The 19780-nt window shown below is 46.9% G+C and overlaps 1 protein-coding gene across 1 annotated transcript in view; it reads right to left on the reverse strand.

The window, feature by feature from the left end:
* Window positions 1-19780, reverse strand: part of LOC306792364 (talin-1-like) — a gene marked incomplete at its 3' end in the record, with an annotated part of 31548 nt that overhangs the window by 2824 nt on the left and 8944 nt on the right. Inside the window, exons 2-6 of the mRNA XM_079289435.1 lie at window positions 10240-10311; window positions 8276-8438; window positions 1364-1461; window positions 526-655; window positions 187-381 (exon numbers count right to left, since the gene is read on the reverse strand). Of these exons, the coding sequence (XP_079145561.1) occupies window positions 187-381; window positions 526-655; window positions 1364-1461; window positions 8276-8405 (553 nt within the window). The 5' untranslated portion in view covers window positions 8406-8438; window positions 10240-10311. The remainder of the gene's footprint in view (window positions 1-186; window positions 382-525; window positions 656-1363; window positions 1462-8275; window positions 8439-10239; window positions 10312-19780) is intronic.

Consider the following 19780-nt stretch of genomic DNA (forward strand, 5'->3'; position numbering starts at 1 on the left):
CACACTGTACAGAGGCCAAGCAAAAAGGAAGAGATCTATTAGCTAGCTGTGTGTCACAGGAGGCGACTACCGGTAGTCAAGTTGTCAACACAATATTAAGAATACATTGACATCCTCACGCCCAAAAAAGCGTGTCATCCAACACAAATGGGAGTGAAACCACATCACTGTTGGGTCAGTCTCTACTACAGGCCATGAGGTGAGAGTGGGGGCTGGTGTTGGTCTTACACTCATCATCTGTGTGGAGCTTCTGCTTCAGCTTCTCCATCTTCTTGTCGTCTCTCAGCAGAGTCTTGTCTCTTTTCAGGGTGCCCATGGTCTCCTCCTTCTTCTCCTCGCCAATGTCTCTCACCAGCGAGTACTCGTCATAGTTTGTAATGCCTGTTGAACAAACGGGTACCGCATTTACTTCCAATTTCACCCTGCAGTCCAAGCACACGTTGAGGACTGAATTAAACACAGGCATTAACCTGCAGTGACAGTATTTGTCCAGGTGACATGTGAGCGGTGCATGGCAGAGCTGACCTATTCTAGCACAGATGGTCATGAGCATGTCACTGACGATCTTGGAGTCGTCCACCATGACGGTCTTCACCGTGCCGTCCAGCATGCGGATCTTCAGAGGCCTCTGCTTCTTCTTATACTCCAGAGTGTCCTGACAGACAGAAGAGACAGATGTCAAAAAGCCTGATGTATAACCACAACACTCTGAATGTCTATTTACACCCGGGTAAGAATAGTCACACAGCAGCTATTCAACTATTTACACGTTGCTAAGCTAGGTTGAAGGCCAGTCACAAGTCACATTAAATCAAAGAACGCTTGCGGTGATTGGCTGGGAGCAAAACCACACAAATAGTCTTTTTTCTAGAGGTGGGAACAAAAAGGATGGATAGCAGGTATCGATTGACTGAAGAAGTTTGGAAATCACCACTCCATCTCATCCGTATGCCACTTCAATAAGCTCTTTTGCACTGCTTCACATACTGAGAAGCTCACGCAGTCCATTCGCAACACATGTCATCAGCTTTATTATTATTATCATTCATTATAATTCATTTCATTACAGATGAAATGGACCTCCAGACCTTCAGGGCCCCAGACCTCCAGATCTCCAGACCTATACAAAATACCCAGGGGAGGCAGTATAACCTGGCCCTGATGTTACCTTTAATCTGTTTATTAGAGGCTCCTGTCTATTTAGTAACAAACCCTGTAGTTGTTGGGGTCCCCACAGACAGGAAGATAGTTTGTACTGACAGTGAGCACATTTTGCCATCCTTCCATTGGTTCTCTGTATGGGAGGCTGCTGTGTGCTAAAAGTGAAGCATTTGAGTCGTGTGTAGACTGTAGAGTGACTCACCCCATTCCTCAACATGTAGTAGTCCAGGGCCTTTCCTGCCTCCAGCCAGATGCCTTTCTTTGGGTCTTCATCAGACAGAAACAGCCCATAGTCATTGGCTGCAGAAGGAAACAAACACTGTGTGAGTCACTGGATGTGTGCTTCTTGGCTTACATGCACATGTGGATATTAGGCCACCAGGTCTCTGTAAAAAGTCCGTCAGAAAGCTGCAGCTGATTCAGAACGCTGCAGCACGAGTCCTCACTAAGACCAGGAGGGTGGATCACATCACTCCAGTTCTGAGGTCTTTGCACTGGCTTCCTGTCCAACAAAGAATTGACTTTAAAATCCTGCTGTTGGTTTACAAAGCACTGAATGGTTTCGGGCCAAAATACATCTCTGATCTGCTGCTACCTTATGAACCATCCCGACCCCTCAGGTCGTCTGGGACCGGTCTACTTTCTGTTCCCAGAGTCAGAACTAAACATGGAGAAGCAGCGTTCAGTTTTTCTGCTCCACATATCTGGAACAAAGTCCCAGAAAGCTGCAGTTCTGCTGAGACCCTCAGCTCATTTAAATCAAGATTGAAGACTTTTCTGTTTGCTGCTGCCTTTAATTGAACCACATTCAATTCATATTGTGGCAGCCGGAGGGGCAACCTCAGAGGAGAAGTGGTAGAGGGACGATATTGCCTGACATGGAGGCGGAGCCCCCATGTCAGGGAGTGGAAAAGAGCGCCAAACCACCATCAGCCCAACAAGCAACACCTGAGGAGGAGAGACGAGGGAGCGACCACACCCTATCAGAGGAGGAGGAGGGGACTATAAAAGGGCCCCGGACACAGGAAACTAGGAGAGAGTAGGAGTGGAAGGAGACGGAGAAAAAGCAAACCCATTGGAGACAACTGCCTTACCCCTTGATCACCCTGGAACGTCTGACTACCCGCCCGGCTCCCGACCCCTGCCTGTACGACTACCCTGCTCCTGCCCGCGCCCTGGACCGTATGAGGAATACCCGTTGTGCAACGAACCGTGGAAGTGAACACCGACCATCCCTCTGGAAAGCGGACAGTGTATTGTTGAGTGTCTATCCTACCTCTATCCACTCTCTATATTCAGTAAAAACCTCACTTGCACCATTTATCTACCGACTGGTTGTGTTTATTGGTCCGTGTTGTCGTGAAACCCCCTTGCCACCCCGGGGGCTGTCACAATTTGGTGGAGAATGTGGGCACAGTCCGGTTCTGGCAACACTGACCGATAGACCGACCGACCCAGTAAGCATGGCCACCCCGGTGCCATTTCAAGAGCTGCTAGCGGGGCTAATCGCTAGCAACCAGGAAACCCAAAAACGCCACGAACAAGCCATGCAAGTACAAATGCAAATCCTCCAAGCACAGCAGCAACAACAATACCAACAGCAAGTACACATGGAGAAGTATATGGAGGTACAAACCGAACGCGCGGAGGCGATGCAAAGCGAAATCAAGGGCATGTTACAGACACAACAGGAGCAACGTACCGTGGAGAAAGCCAACCCAGCGCGCTTCCTTCTCAAGCAGACGGCAGCTGACGATGTTGAAGTGTTTTTTCAGATATTCCAGACAACGGCACTCCGGGAAAAATGGCCAGAAGAGCACTGGGCTGAGTTGATAGCCCCCTTTTTGATCAACGAAACGCAAGTAACGTATCAGGACTTAGAGCGCGCTGGAAAAGTTGACTTCCGGGTGTTGAAAGCGGAAGCGTTACAGCGATGCGGGGTCACGCTGTTAATAAAGGCACAACGATTTCATGAATGGACATATGACACCTCCCTTTCTCCGCGAGCCCAGATGCATGAGATCAAGAGGATTACGACGGCCTGGCTGCACGCAGAGCCAACCGAGGTGTCGCCCACCGATCGTGTCGTCATGGACAAATTCCTTAGATCCCTCCCGTATGAGGCAAAAAAATTGGCCGGCCAGAGAAACCCCCGCAACCTCGAGGAACTGGTAGAGATCATGGAGGGTTACCACGCAGCACAAGCGTTAGTGCGTGGGGGAAGAAACCCGAAAGTGGAGGGGTCCACCCGCAAAGAAAAGATGAGAACGGAGGAAACTACCTATGTGTCTCCCTCCTTTCCCCCAGGCTTTCCCCGACGTCGGCCGGCGTTTGGACCGGAAGAGAGGAGGTGCTACCACTGCGGCGAGATCGGGCACATCGCCTGGGAATGTCCTCACCGCCAGGACGCACCCATGCCCACGGCCCGTGAGGGGAGTCGCCCATGCGGACTGATTACCGGATGCTGGGCCACTCACGAGGACCACATGCCCCTCACCCCGGTCAAAGTAAACGGCCGCGACGCCTCCGCGATGGTGGACTCCGGGAGCGCTATTACCTTGGTGAGACCTACGTTTGCTCAGTACCCGCTCCTAACCGGCACCCGAGCGGTCACGTGCATCCATGGGGAGACCCGCGAATACCCCACCACCGCCCTCGAGATATACACGACGAGGGGTAGATACGTCGGCACTGCAGGAGTAGTGGAAGGACTCCCCGTAGAGGTGCTGGTCGGCCGAGACCTGCCCGTGTTCCAGGAGCTGTGGCGCAGCCTGGTGGTGAAACCAGGTACGACCCCTCACCGAAAGTACAAGAAGAAAGCCATCTGTGGGCTGGGGGAGGAGATCTCCACCGATCCCCTATCGGAAGGAGTCGCCAGTGCCGTGGCCCGGGCGTTGGTGGAGGCCACCCAACCCAACCCCGAGGACGTATATGCCACAGCCGTCGAGAACGACGGACCCTCCAGCCCCAGTGAGCCCGAAGGAGAGGCGCCGCCCATCCCCGAGGAGGCAGATACCCCCTCCCTCGAAGAAGAGGAGCTGGCCGGGCTGTTTCCCCAGGACCCGGAGGAGCCCATCTTACCCGGGCCCCTCACAGGGAGGTTTGGGACGGCCCAGTTGGAGGACCCCAACCTAGCCCACGCCCTTCGGCAGGTGGCCGCCGTAGACGGACGACCACTGGACGGGGTAAGAGACCTCCCTCCCACACATTTCTCCATTTATAACGGGCTCCTCTACCAGGTAGTAATAAGGGACGGGGCCCCCCTCAGGTTGTTACTGGTACCACGTCCTTTCATACCCTCTGTCCTCCAGTTAGCCCACTCCCATATCCTAGGTGCCCATCTAGGAGTGGAGAAAACCCTGGAAAGGGTGAGGGCCAGGTTCCACTGGCCCGGAATAAAAAAGGCCGTGGAGGATTACTGCCGGAGCTGCCCCGAATGTCAACAAGTGGCCCCACAACCCCATCACAGAAACCCGCTGGTGCCCCTGCCGATCATCACCGTCCCCTTCAGCAGGATCGGGATGGACCTAGTGGGGCCACTACCCAAGACCAACCGGGGACACAGGTACATCCTGGTGATAGTGGATTACGCCACCCGGTATCCCGAAGCCATTCCCCTACGCTCTATGGCCACCAAGGGCATTGCAAGGGAGCTGGTGATGTTGTTTTCCAGGGTCGGAATACCGGAGGAGATTCTCACCGACCAAGGAACCCCGTTCATGTCTAGGATCATGAAGGATCTGTGTGGCATGCTGAAGGTGACCCAACTGAGGACGTCGGTGTATCACCCCCAAACGGACGGACTAGTAGAACGATTCAACCAGACACTGAAAAAAATGTTGAAAAAAACCATGGACCAGGACGGGAAGAATTGGGACCAACTGCTACCCTTCCTGATGTTCTCCATCAGAGAGGTGCCCCAGGCATCTACCGGATTCTCGCCCTTCGAGCTCCTGTACGGTCGACGACCCCGGGGGCTACTCGACCTGGCCAAAGAAGCCTGGGAACACCAACCCTCCCCCTACCGCACCATGGTGGACCACGTCGAGGAGATGAGGGTGAGGATGGCATCCCTCTGGCCCATCGTCCGAGAACACATGGCCGAGGCACAGGCGGCCCAAGCCCGCGTGTACAACCGGGGAACCCAACCCCGAGTGTTTAACCCAGGGGATCGGGTGTTGGTCCTGGTACCCACGGCGGAATGTAAGTTTCTAGCCCGATGGAGGGGGCCGTATGAAGTGATGGAGAAATTGGGGCCGGTAAACTACCGAGTCCGGCAACCAGGTCGGAGGCACCCGACGAAGGTTTATCATGTGAACCTGCTCAAGAAATGGGTGCGTAGGGATGCCATGCTCTGTTTCTCTCTCTCTACCCTCCCAGGAAAAACGGAGCCAGTCGAGGTACCCGTGGGAGAAGAGTTGACCCCCCGGCAGAAGCAGGACGTCCGGGAAATGGTGGATCGGTTCCGGGACGTGTTCTCCCCGGACCCCGGATACACCACACTGGTGCAACACCGGATAATCACCGAGCCCGGGAAGAAGGTGAAGCTAAGGCCGTACCGCATCCCCGAAGCCCGCCGGGGGGCGATAGAGAGGGAGGTACAGAGTATGCTGGAGGCCGACATCATCGAACCCTCGACGAGCGAGTGGTGCAGCCCTATAGTGTTGGTTCCGAAACCCGATGGCTCAGTCAGGTTCTGCAATGACTTTAGGCAGCTCAACGCCATCTCAAAATTCGATGCCTACCCGATGCCCCGGGTGGACGAGATGATAGAGCGCATCGGGAGGGCCAGATACATAACCACCCTCGACTTGACTAAAGGCTACTGGCAAGTGGCAGTAGCCCCCGAAGACAGGGAAAAAACGGCCTTCACTACTCCCATGGGACTGTACCACTATAAGAGGCTGCCGTTCGGTCTCCACGGAGCCCCCCCCACGTACCAGAGACTGATGGACCAGGTACTACGTCCCCATCGAGAATACGCGGCAGCCTATCTGGACGACATCGTCGTGCACGGGGAGGAATGGGGGGCTCACCTCCAAAGACTGGAAGCCGTCCTGAAAGCTCTGCGAGGGGCGGGGCTGACAGCCAACCCCAAGAAATGTCGCCTCGGCCTCCGGGAAGCTGACTACCTGGGGTACACCATCGGCCGCGGCTGCGTCAAGCCCCAGGTAGGGAAAGTCGAGGCGATCCGGGAATGGCCCCGCCCCCGCACAAAGAAACAGGTACGAGCATTCATTGGGCTAGCTAGCTACTATCGACGGTTTGTTCCCCAGTTCTCTGCTCTTGCAGCACCCCTGACGGACCTAACAAAAAACCGGCTGCCAGATCGGATCGTATGGACGGCAGAGACCGAGGACGCCTTCGAGAAGCTGAAGGAAGTACTCTGTTCTGAACCAGTGCTGGTGACCCCGGACTTTACGCAACCGTTGGTGGTACAGACGGATGCCTCCGAGACCGGGGTGGGTGCCGTCCTGTCCCAGCTGAGGGATGGAGAGGAGCACCCGATCACATACGTAAGCAGAAAATTATTACCGAGAGAAACGAGATACGCCACGGTCGAGAAGGAATGTTTGGCCATCAAATGGGCTCTGGGGGAGTTGAGATATTATCTGCTGGGACGACACTTTACCCTGGTCACGGACCACGCCCCCCTGGTATGGATGTCCCGTTCAAAAGACAATAACGCCCGGGTCACCCGCTGGTTTTTATCCCTTCAACCGTATGCTTTCTCTGTTGTCCACAGATCCGGGGCCGCTCATGGAAACGCGGACGCCCTGTCAAGACGGGACGCCCTAGGTTCCTGGAGCAGTCCTCCCCCCAGGTCGGATTTAAGGGGGGGGGTATGTGGCAGCCGGAGGGGCAACCTCAGAGGAGAAGTGGTAGAGGGACGATATTGCCTGACATGGAGGCGGAGCCCCCATGTCAGGGAGTGGAAAAGAGCGCCAAACCACCATCAGCCCAACAAGCAACACCTGAGGAGGAGAGACGAGGGAGCGACCACACCCTATCAGAGGAGGAGGAGGGGACTATAAAAGGGCCCCGGACACAGGAAACTAGGAGAGAGTAGGAGTGGAAGGAGACGGAGAAAAAGCAAACCCATTGGAGACAACTGCCTTACCCCTTGATCACCCTGGAACGTCTGACTACCCGCCCGGCTCCCGACCCCTGCCTGTACGACTACCCTGCTCCTGCCCGCGCCCTGGACCGTATGAGGAATACCCGTTGTGCACCGAACCGTGGAAGTGAACACCGACCATCCCTCTGGAAAGCGGACAGTGTATTGTTGAGTGTCTATCCTACCTCTATCCACTCTCTATATTCAGTAAAAACCTCACTTGCACCATTTATCTACCGACTGGTTGTGTTTATTGGTCCGTGTTGTCGTGAAACCCCCTTGCCACCCCGGGGGCTGTCACAATATATTAATCAATTTCCTGTATTTCTGCATTTTACTACTGCATTTTATTTCTTACACTGCACTGCAACTTTTATTCTATTTTTAGCTTTTTAACTTTTAATGACTGTTTCAATCAATGTTCTTAGTTGTTTTTAAATCTCCTTTTCTTTTGCCTTATGTTTTGATGCTTTGAATGGTTTTCTGTGACGCACTTTGAATTACCTTGTTGTTGAAATGTGCTGTACAAATAAACTTGCCTTGCTATCTTCCACGTTCACAGTCTTTGGGAGATGATTGTGTTTTGGCATCTTTGACACATTTTGGACTTTTTGACCGACAGTCTTTTTTGTTGTTGTTATTCTTAGCATGAAGAGAAATGCTATGACAGCTCTCGCACAGTCACTCCATATCCTCACTATGAGTCCTAATCAAAATGCAGGCGAAGTTATTCATGACAAAACCTCAATAAGAAAATGAATTGGGTTCACTTATCAAACTTAGTTTCCATGGTGGTGGACACACTGACAGGAAGCAGTCAGTCTGACAGTAATGCTGCTTCTTATTCTAAAGCAACAAGCTGCAACCCAGCCAAATATGGAGATCACAGTAGCATTTCCACACATTTTTACCAGAAAGACACCAGGGCGTAGTGGTACTAACTAACGAACTGGTGTAGTGTTATCTGTAGGGTGAGTGTGAGGAGCCAGAACTCACGCTGTCCGAGCTGCGCCTCAGGAACTCTCTCCCTGATGATACGGCAGGCGTCGTACACCATGGTGGAGGGCTCAAACTGCATGGTCTTCACCACGTTCCCCACACCGATCTTTAGGGACAAGGCCACCATGGTTGCTGCTCTGCTCCTGTGCCCGACTCACAGCTGCATGACAAATAAAGCAGTTGAGACAAATCAAGCGTTCAGGAATAAGGCCCGTGGCAATATCACATGCACTGTGTCCACATCAACAGTCCTGACCCAACCCAAAGTCTTCAACCACGCTGTACAAGTGATCACATGCTGGCAGATGATGGTATTACAGGGGACAACATGAATAGATATTAGAGATGAATTATGAAATGTTTACACTACATCGAAACAGATTATAATACATCATTAAAACTATAATGACAAGATTCATTTTAATCTATAAAAATCTTTTTTTTGCCTCATCATTAGAATTATGTTCATATGAAGGAAAAAACCGATACATTATCTATAACAAAGTAAAAGTAGAACATTTAGAATGTTTGATGGTTTACTGACTTCAGGGCACTTGTAGTGGGTCAGAAGTGATGATGAGGAAGGATTATTGTTGCATCAGCATCTTTGGTTTTTAGCACATTCCTGCATATTATACCCTTAAAACAATGTCCCTAATCTGGTGCTAACAACATGTGTTTGTGAGCAGCAGGTGGCTGACGACTTCTGTGACAGGCAGGGTACTAGAAAATGAGCCAGCACTGAGGGAATATCTAAAGGATTCTCTTTTTTAGATTTCTCAGAACAGAGTGTGAAGCTTGAAATGAGATACACCAGTTACATTTACATGCACACAAGAATCCAGAGGACTGTGAGGAACCCAGTCCAGACAGGAAACAGAGTCACACTACATGTTACCATCATCTACAAACTGATCACCCCATGCTGGAGCACGACTCTCATAAAATATATGTGTGTGTGTGTGTGTGTGTGTGTGTGTGTGTGAGAAAACAGCTGTCTCTTGCTCCTGGAAATGAGGAGCGTTGAGACTGATCCAGTAAACAGTAAACAGGTTGTGGGCTGTGGAAACAGAAACAATGAGCAAAGTGGAAGACTCACAGTTCATTACTACTATTTAGAATAAGTGGTTCTCGTTGAATCATTTCCGGCTGCAACAATTACAAAACCTTGGAGGGCCTGATGAGTGAGGTTGAGTGTTATCAGGATACTTTCAGCAGGAGAAGGAAACAAAGTGTGTCTTTAAAGTTGTGTGGAGATGACATCTTAACAGCATGGCGTGTGTTGGCACCAGAGCTCAGAGGAGTTGAATGTCACAACACCCCCCCTTCACATCCTGCTGACACGGTCCCACTATCAGTTCCTCCTTCTTCTCCTTGATGACAGGCGGATGTAGCTGGGCTGTGTAGCTGGGAGGGGCTCAGATCTCAAGATACAGCTCTCTAAATGAATGATGGGTATTGTAGTACCAGCAACTAGAAAACAAGCAGGGAAACTGCCCTTTCCTGGAAAATACGGAGGGCACTCTACTCCACAGAACTGATCGTGAAGACTGACACAAGATCCACGGCGATAAAGTGAACTCATTATCAGACTTCAACAAGGTCAAAACGAGCTGAGCAACCTGAGCCACACTGAGGACTTTTAAGATATCCATGAAGACAATATCTTGTTCAACTACTGAAAGTAATATTGGAATAAAAAAGTAGATTTTTGTCCACATTGCTGTGAAAGATGTTTATTGTAATCTGATCCTACTTTGTAATTTGGTTAATAAAATCAAAATATAAGGATTGGATTCCTCTGAGATCAACTGCTGATGCTGCTTGCTGGCAAGCATTTTGACAAATTGGCAACCAATTGTTTGGCCTTTGGTTGCCATCAGTGGTTTTAAAAGTTAGTGCAGAGCCCTGTATTCTCCACTGGAGTTCTTCAAACTAAGGAAGGTGAGTGAAGTAAATACCTGATGTAAACGGTGTTTTAGTGACAGCCCTCCTGCCCCGCCAAACAATGAACTGTGGCGTTTTGTCTCTGGCTGAAGAAAAGGAAACAAACCACATTAGAATCATTTTCATCATGACACATGCTCTTACATTTTCATGACCAATCGAAACACAATAATCAGACCCTCCAGCAACAAGATTTTAAAGAAATTCAACCAATCCCCATATTATTTGCAAGAAGTTTCAATTGTGTCATTTCCTCACAGAATGAACTGCTCCTGTCACTACTTCTGTTTGATGATATATTGTCCCAGAAATAATTGGAATAAACATTATTGTAATTTTACACCCTTGCAAAGAGCAATGAACTTTTAATTCTAATTTATTGTAAGTCTTCCTATCAAAATGCAAGGGGAACACTTGAAATGCAATGCAAGAATCTCCACTCTCCCTGAAAGGATTGGTTCAAGACTTTTTCAAAATGCACTTCTTAACTTTCTTGACAAGAGTTTGATTTGGTTTGATTCGTCATTACTTAAGGAATGACCGATTCTTTTTTGGTGCTAAATGAATTAGTGAACATGCCTTTGCACTGAAGCTTGATTTGTCTTTTCTCATCACCTGTTTAGAAATTCAATAAAGTTCATGTGGCTGTAACAGGAGCAGCTCACTGCCCAGCTCTGCTTCGAGCTTGGTTTAGTGGTCATCCACCAAACAACAAACTGAGACCTTCCTTCACTCTGGTATGACAGGGCTCTTGTGAGATCCCCTCTCGATGAACTGATGTCATTTCCTGTTTTAAAAAGCCCGTCGATGCCATAAAAGGGCATTTGAGCTGTCTGTATGCTCCCAGCTATGACTCAGCTGGGAGCACAGTATCCTGTCTGCAGTGAATGGAAGGACCGTTAGTTTGGCTTAAGGAGAGATAAGAGCGACTCATGCAAAGCTCATTCAGGTCGGTACGTTTAATATTAAAAAACATTTAGCACCAAAAAGCCAAAACCACTTTACCATTCTACTCTTCCACTTTGAATAGTCTGAAGTCAGGAGAGAGAAAATGTACTGCGAAGGCTTCCCACCCCACCCTGACTGAAAGAGGAAGTGCTGAAACACAACAGTAATTACTGAGCAATGAGGAAGAGTCCACAGCAGCCAATCACACTCAGCGTGGCAGGGAAACAGTAGAAACAGGGCATATATGATATGGTATGCACATGGTGGTACGAGACTATGTCTTCTGAGATTGAGGATGTTGTAATATGGCATCAGTGTTCTCTTTTCCTGGTTTTAAAGGCTGCACACTAAATATTATCAGCTGTGTAACTGTAGTAAGTTAACCATAGAAGTTTGATTAAACAAACAAATGAAGTATACTAATATGCCTCATTACTTCTAGGTTTTTACAGTGTAGCGTAGCAGCAGTGACATGAGCATCCAATTAATGTGACACACATCACCACACCTTCAAACCACACTTTCCTGAATGTGACCAAACAACTGATTACTCCTTTTGAACACTAAATGACTGAATAAACACAGGCAGGTGGCCTGAGACGGTCAACGATGGAGCATTCCATTGAGGTGTCCTGGTGTTGTATATGCCGGTTCACAGACACCCTGAAGCATCACTCTCATTCTCACACTGCTCGTGTTTCTAGACCCGGTACCAGACCTCTGCAGGACCTCAGTGAGTGCACTGCATGCTAACTAACATTAGTGAGTGTACCCGTGCTGTTCTAGCTGTTCAAGCAGCAAACATTGGCTCCTAGCAGCTACATCATCCGCACTAGACCTTTCTGTCAGTCCGGTCCAGACTAACACTGTAAAGTGACGGCAGTCAACTGTCATCCTGTCCTGTCAGGAGCCAGATACTCTATCGCCTGTCCTCCAGTCAGTCCTCGCTCTGTTGTAGAGCGCAGAGGAATATTACAATAACCTCTTATCTTAATATGCCAGAACAACACATTCTACTCTCCCGCTCATCAGCAGAGCATGTGATCCGGTCTCTCCACCGCTTCCTGCAGCTTATCGGACAACCCCACCAATCTGTTGGCATTCTCTTTGGCTTCACAAAAATGGGAGAAAATAATGAAAATAATCAATAGCAGTGGTGAAACAGTGTAATTGTCGATCTGTGATCCGTACGGATCACTTCTCACGGTTCAGCACACATGTGAACGGATTAATTACAGTTAACATTATCCATTACAGTTTTAGTGACCATCTTTATCCACCAAAAGTCAGTAAAATATGAGATCAGGACATCATTTATGTTTTTATATTCTATGTACTTCTGACAGTAGAGTAAGCCACTATAAACCGATATAAAAACTCTGTCAAGGAAAATAAAGAAAATACCGTGATATACCGTGAAACCGCCAGAATCTTAAAAAATACCATCATACTAATTTTTGGTCATACCGCCCAGCACTACACTATCGTTTAAAAAAATATTGCGATTGTAAACTCTGTTGATATTTTTACACAGCCCTAGGAGAGACATGTCTTCTCTCTGGCAGATTCACCTCACTTTCTGTCACCTTCTCCCAATTCTACTTTATTCATGTTACATCAATCATTTAAGCTCATCAACTTTATAGTTTTAAATCAGGACATTCATTATTTGATTGAAGTAGTTATACGGTGTTAAAATGTCCTTGAATCCCTGTGTGTGCCACTGACGACACCACAGCACGAGAGCCGCACAGAAGTAACATCACAGAGTTATGAAAAGTGAACCTGGAGGAATAAGACTGAAAGGGAAGGACCCAGCTATAGTGACTGACAACTTCACTGAATGCACTTTACTTCATATGTTTATGGCATCTACATGCAAGTCTACCACTCTGCCCCTGCTGTGGGGCAGAGCGGTGGAGCGGGTCCTTCAATCTGAGGATCGGTGATTCAAACCCCGGCTCTGCTAGTCCATGTCCATGTGTCCATGAGGAAGACACTTAACTCCAAATGACTTTAGGCTGTGCCGGCGGTGTGTGAATGTTAGTTAGTCCTGATGAGCAGGTGACACCTTGCATGGTAGCTCCTGTCATCAGTGTATGAATGGGTGTGAATGCTGAATGACACGTAGTGTTAAAGAGCTTTGAGTGGTCGGATGACATGGCAGAAACGTGTTGCTTGCTGTTTTTGCAGCAGAGTAGTAACATAAGTCAGACTGTAAATACACAGACCACAGCTGTCTTTGGTTTTGTATCTTCAGGAGATCTGTTGCCCATTATTTTACATTCAAAGCTTCTATTGAGGTTTTCCATTGAAGCTTTAAATGTCTGTTGTCATATTTTATGAGATTATCACTCAAAAAATGGGAGAAAGAAAATGTGATTGTGTTATTGTGGTGATATTAATGTAACTTATGGCGCTGTGAGATTGCTGCTGGACTGCCTTGTTCATACAGATGCTGCCTCCATTAGCGTTCAGCAAGTTATTGGAAAGGTTTGGATCACACGAGTCGGGAACTATCCTACGCAGAAATGGAATTCTACTGATAGTGTAATACTAATATTAGTGTAGCCTGATTTTCTATCTCTAACTGAGCAGAAATACACAATGAATAGACACGGAAAAAAGAAACCAGTGTTGAATGTGAACGTTATGAATGAAGCTTCAAAGATTCCATCTCTTCGGCACAGCCTGACGAAAAGATAGAAGAAGCCCTCACTTCTCCTTTCACTGAAAGTACAGAAGAGTTGACAGTAAGGCTGCTTAGCAGAAGTACAGCAAGCTGTGGTGAAGAGCAGTTGACCACGAGGTCACGGAGCAGCCGAGTACTCACAGCGCTACCGTCTCAAACATCCGGTGTGATGGTGGCCCCACCAGCCCTGCTGCCTGCACTGCTGCAGTACAGACTCACAGCCACACCCTGCACCAGGATCCACACCAGCACATCAACCTGGATCAGGGTAGTCCTCCGCTTCAGAACATGTTAGGTGTGTTGTTGTGCAGAGCTGGGACATGTAGTGACAGTAAAGCTTGTTACAGAGCTCAGTACCACTGAGAGATCTGTTCATATCATTGGATGCAGCTGTGTTTATCCTGCTGACGGTCATATACTCCTATCAAACTCCCAGTATGAAATGTTGACAGACAGGGAGCTGATCTAGGGTCTGGTACAATCCCTCATGTCTTTTGTTGGGCACAGTAAAATAAAAAATACATTCTTCCTGTTTCTGTTCCAGTAGTTTCTCTTTCTTAGTCTTATGATATCTAAATCCATCTCCACTCTTCCTGTAAAATGCTACAGTATTATTGTCACGATCAGGCTTTGCCTTCTGTGTTCTGTGTGTGTCTTTGTGTAGCTTCACCCTCCTCACTCTACCTGTCAGCCACTCCCTCAGCACCAGCCCAACTCCCTTCACCTGCCTTTGATCAGTAATCAAGCACTCCCTCATCAGCACAACTCCCCTCACCTGTTCAAGCCACTATTTAAACCCCTGCCTCTCAGTCACTCACTGCCAGATCATTGCCACGTCTACCCGCCTGTTTTGCGCGGCCTGTTCCCGGCTCCCCGTCTGCCTGCCCTGCCTCGTCCTGCTGGATTTCCCTCTTCGTCTCGTCTGTGAATTCCCTGTGTTCCTGTAAGTTTCCTGTTTTCATTAAATTCCACTTCACTCTACTTTTGGTCTGGTCTGCGTTTAAGTCCTCCATCATGCCCCGTGACATGTATTGATATGAGCCCACTAGTATCAATTCATGTAGAACCGCATTAGCTCATTGAGGACAAAATATCGATACCGTGATAAGAGACCAGATTTGGTCTTAGATATTGTAATACAAGTGTTGTCTTTGTATGCTGTTAAAGGCTGCATGACAGTAAAGCATTATATTGTAGGTGTGTGGAAATAAACAAGGAGTCGAGTATTCCCTTTGGCTGCACCTTGTGGCCGTTTATTTCCATCCATATAAAACACATTCACATAAATGCATCATATCTCTCTAAAGCATCAGATTGAAATCCTTCTGGTAACTGAACCCCGGCCAGGTAACCTGTTTCAGCCAGAAACACGCCACGTTCCAGAAGCTACACCTGAACCACTGCTTCCACTCCAACCACAGCAGCTCTCTACATGACACACTGCTGATCTAACCCCCCCACTGTGCCTATGTTGGGACGACCACCACATCATGTAGAATACTGATACTATTCTATCCATCAGTGTCACTTCAACAGTGTAGTGAATGTTTTCATCGATGGCAGTCAGTGCTTCTATTGTTTACATCGCTCAGCCCAAGCAGCTGATGTGTTAATTCATCAATGTTGGGACGAGGAAAACCTCAGTCAGCGTGTGTGAGGGAACACACACATCTGCACTGAGGTTGGTTTGATCAGCAGCAGCTGGACACATACAGAGCCGAGTCTAAAGCACACAGCAGCTCTGTGATCAGACTGTATTCATGCCAGTACTTTGACATCCAAAGGGTTAAAAATATCTAAAGGTCAGCAGATATATTAGCATACTACATCAGTCCAAATGGTATTTCACCACAGTGATGGATCACGTGTACATGTGATGAATCAGTGGTATCAGAACAAAAGTAGTCACCAGACTTCATTTAATGTCCAGTGAAAAAGAGTAGGTGAAGGTCAAGTATCGTGCTGCGTTTAAGCTATAAAAAAATGTAAGCAAACCAGATTAGTTGTGCCATCTTATGTTCTCTCTGTACATTTAGGCAAGGCAGGTTTATTTGTATAGCACATTTCAACAAGGTAATTCAAAGTGCTTCACATAAAACCATTAAAAGCATCAAAACATAAGGCAAAAGAAAAGGAGATTTAAAAACAACTAGAAAATGCATTTCCTGCTGAAAATGCGTTGGAATGCTGAAAGCTGAAATGAATCTCAAAAACATTGCTGAAAATACATATCCAATTTTAAAAGAATTGCAAAAAGCTGAATAATTCAAAAAGTTGAAAGATTACAAATATGAAGTTATATCACCCCTCTCCTGAAAGAGCTGAACATTTAGATATTCGAATGGTTTCTGTAGCTTAAAAGAATTCCAGCAGTAGTGATACTTGTTGTAGTAGTAGTAGAAGTATTATTCGCAGTATAAGTATGAGTAGCATTTGAATAAGTACTAGTTGTAGCAGTAGTGATATTTGTAGTAGTAGTAGAAGTTGTCGTCGAAGTATTTGTAATTAGAAGAAGTAGTAGTATCAGCAGTCGTACTAATAGCTGTAGTAGTATTAGTACTGGTTATTAGTACTGGTAGTAGCAGAAATGGCAGTATTAGCAGTTGTGGTATCAGTAATAATAGTAGTGGTAGTAATAGCAGTAGTGGTAGTAATAATATTTATGGTAGCAGTAATAGCAGTAGTAGTAATAGTAGCAACAGCAAAAGTTGTAGTAGTAGTGGTAATACTAGAAATATTAGCAGTAGTAGTAGTTGTCGCAGTATTAGTAAGAGCATTCATTATTTCAACAAAAAAGCCTAATTTTGAGCGAAACGTTTAAATACAGTTAATCCATGAGGCTTTTATTTTGAAAGGGTGGGGGAGGGAGGGGGAGAGGAGACATAATCATCATGTTTGACACATAAACAGAGGTTATTAAATGGCAGGCTCATCACAAGCAGTTCAGTTAGAATTCACTCTCTGGGGCTTTTATTTTGAAATGGGGTGTGGGGTGTGGGGGAGAAGGGGAGAGGAGACAGAATCATAATGTTAGATAAACACAAACCGGTTATTAAATGACAGGCTCATCACAAGCATTTCAGTTAGGATTCATTCTGTGGGGCTTTTATTTTAAAAGTGTGTGTGTGTGTGGAGGAGGGGGGAAAGACCTCTAAAGATCCCTAATGCTGCGTTCACACCGGTCGCGTTGATTTTTTGACGCACTGCAAAATCGCGTCCACTGCACAATCGCGTCTAAAGCGCCGCCGGTCGTGTTCACACCAAACGCCGCAAAATCTCGTAGCGCCGGAGAGGGGCCGTGGTTTATCGTCCTGGAAGCCGTTCACCTGGCCGCCATTTCTTTCCGCTGTCAACCATGAAAGGAATAAGGACAATTGCTGCTTTGTACGTGTTGTGGAAGTCCCTCAAACATCGGAATGCCAAACGCCGTCATGTCTGGTTCATAATATTGTTCAGAGGAGCTCCGTGGATTGTATCGAGCTGTATTCACTGTCTAGCAAGCCACCGGTCGCTGTTTACTACAGCTGTAGGAACACAAAATAAACTGATTTGGCTGTGATTCGGATAAACAGCAATAAACCGACAAAAAGGGACTCCGAAATAACAACATAATGATGCAGATTTGTACTTGTCTTCTCCGACAAAAAGGGACTCGGAAATAACTACGTAATGATGCAGATTTGTAGGTTACTGGTCTTCTCAATGGAGCTCTGATGGATCGGTGCTAGGCTATGCTAACATCGTAGCAGCTCCACCAGCACTCAATAACGTCACGTAGACGTAAATACGGCAGCGTCTATTCATTGTTTGTACCGTATGGTTTACACACACACATGTATACACATAGTTTGGTCCGGTCTCTGTTGATATGAGGTATCGTAGAGCTCTGGGTGAACACAGACGGCTACAGGATTTATTTCCTGATTCAACGGCAGGAAGCCAGTGATGACAGGGGGAGCAACTCAACGTTGATAGGCTATCGCACCACAGCGTCACGCGATTGTCGCTGAAGTTGAAAAATTTCAACTCGCGCATTGGCGATTTTGCGGCGTCCCACCGCGTCCACCGCACTGCAATAACGCGCCCAACGCGCCGCGCCATCGCAAAATTGCGGCGCGCCAGTCTCATCGCGTCTGTGCATAGACTTTGTATGTAATCTCGACGCGCGTCAAAAAATCAACGCGACCGGTGTGAACGCAGCATAAGACCTGAATGACTGTATGAGAGACACAGAGAGAGAGAGAGAGGAGTGTATGTGCGCGTGTGTCTGTGTGTTTATCAACATCACCAATTGGCTCAATCGCAAACACCTGTGTGCCTGAAGCCATTTCATGGAGATAAAACAGGGAAACACCTCTCAAACAAATCATCAAAACTCCCATAACCGTAGCTCCTATTGCTCCAATATTAATAATTGAGGGGAAGAATGAGTTGAAGAACAGATCCTGTAAAAATTGTCTGTAGTGTAAAAAATGTGGCTTAACTGGCGATCTAGAAATGGGGTACCGTGTTCTGTGGAAGATGTTTTTGAAGCAAAATTTAACATTGGTCTCTATGGAGCAGAAAGTTGGTTTTCCTCTCAATTAACGGCTTCTGTGTCAAATGTGGAAATCTGTGGGATTCCACCGTAATTTTTCTATGACAAGGACAATATTAGCTACTTCTACATCCAGAAATTATGCGTGAAGATTGTGGACACGGTGGCAAAACACAACTGTTTTTTTCACAAGAATCTCAAGCTGCTCTTCACTCTAGCGGTGACATCACGCACTCTAAGCTGTGCAATACACATCCATTATAAAGTCAGAAAAGGGCTGAAAAATCATAAAAGTTAAATTGCTGCAGTTCAAAAAGTTTAAAAGATATCAAAAAGCTGAATCATGTTGGCAATAGTTGAGGGTTTTCTCAACATTTGAAAGTTGAAATGGTGTCTGTCGCTGAAAGTATGAGGAGGTTGAAGGATTTGAAAGTTGAAGACGTTTTTGAAGGATTTGAAAATCTTCATAGAAACTCATTCAAAAAAAAGTTGCAAAAAGCTTAATAATTCAAAAAGTTTAAAGGTTAGAAATAGAAAAAGTCATAGCAGACATGAGCTGAAGGAGCTGAACATTTTGGTAGTTGAACGGTTTCTGTAGCTTAAAAAATGAAGAAGAAGAAGAAGCGTTGCGACGAAATGGGGGACGGAAGAAATAGTGGAATAAAGAAACAGGATAACAATAGTTGGAATGCTGTTAAGCATTCCAACAATTAAAGAAACTGTAAGAAATAAAATGCAGTAGTAAAATGCAGAAATGCAGGAAATTGATTAATATATGAATTGAATGTGGTTCAATTAAAGGCAGCAGCAAACAGAAAGGTCTTCAATCTTGATTTAAATGAGCTGAGGGTCTCAGCAGACCTGCAGCTTTCTGGGACTTTGTTCCAGATATGTGGAGCAGAAAAACTGAACGCTGCTTCTCCATGTTTAGTTCTGACTCTGGGAACAGGAAGTAGACCGGTCCCAGACGACCTGAGGGGTCGGGATGGTTTATATGGTAGCAGCAGATCAGAGATGTATTTTGGCCCTAAACCATTCAGTGCTTTTTTTTTTTTTTTACTCAAAGAAGCAAAAGTAATTGCTTGAACTATCTGTATAGCATTGATAGCTGCAGCTTCTTCTCGGTCACAGGTCTACTGAGTGATGGACTCCATCCATTTAAGGCTCCCTGTGAGAGCTGCGACCACAGTCATCGAGATTTATAAACTGAATCGGGCCAATGTGCAACTTTGTAGATCTGACAAAGAAAGCGTATGCATATTTCTGGCTTTGTGCACTTGAAGTTGTGAAACTACAGATATCTTTCAACATCCTTGAAAGTAGCTGCTGGTATATATTTAGCAGGGCAACATGAGCACAGGACTGTCGCTGCTCTGCG

This window comes from Melanostigma gelatinosum (assembly GCF_949748355.1).
Source record: "Melanostigma gelatinosum genome assembly, chromosome: 18".
NCBI classification, from domain to species: Eukaryota; Metazoa; Chordata; class Actinopteri; order Perciformes; family Zoarcidae; genus Melanostigma; species Melanostigma gelatinosum.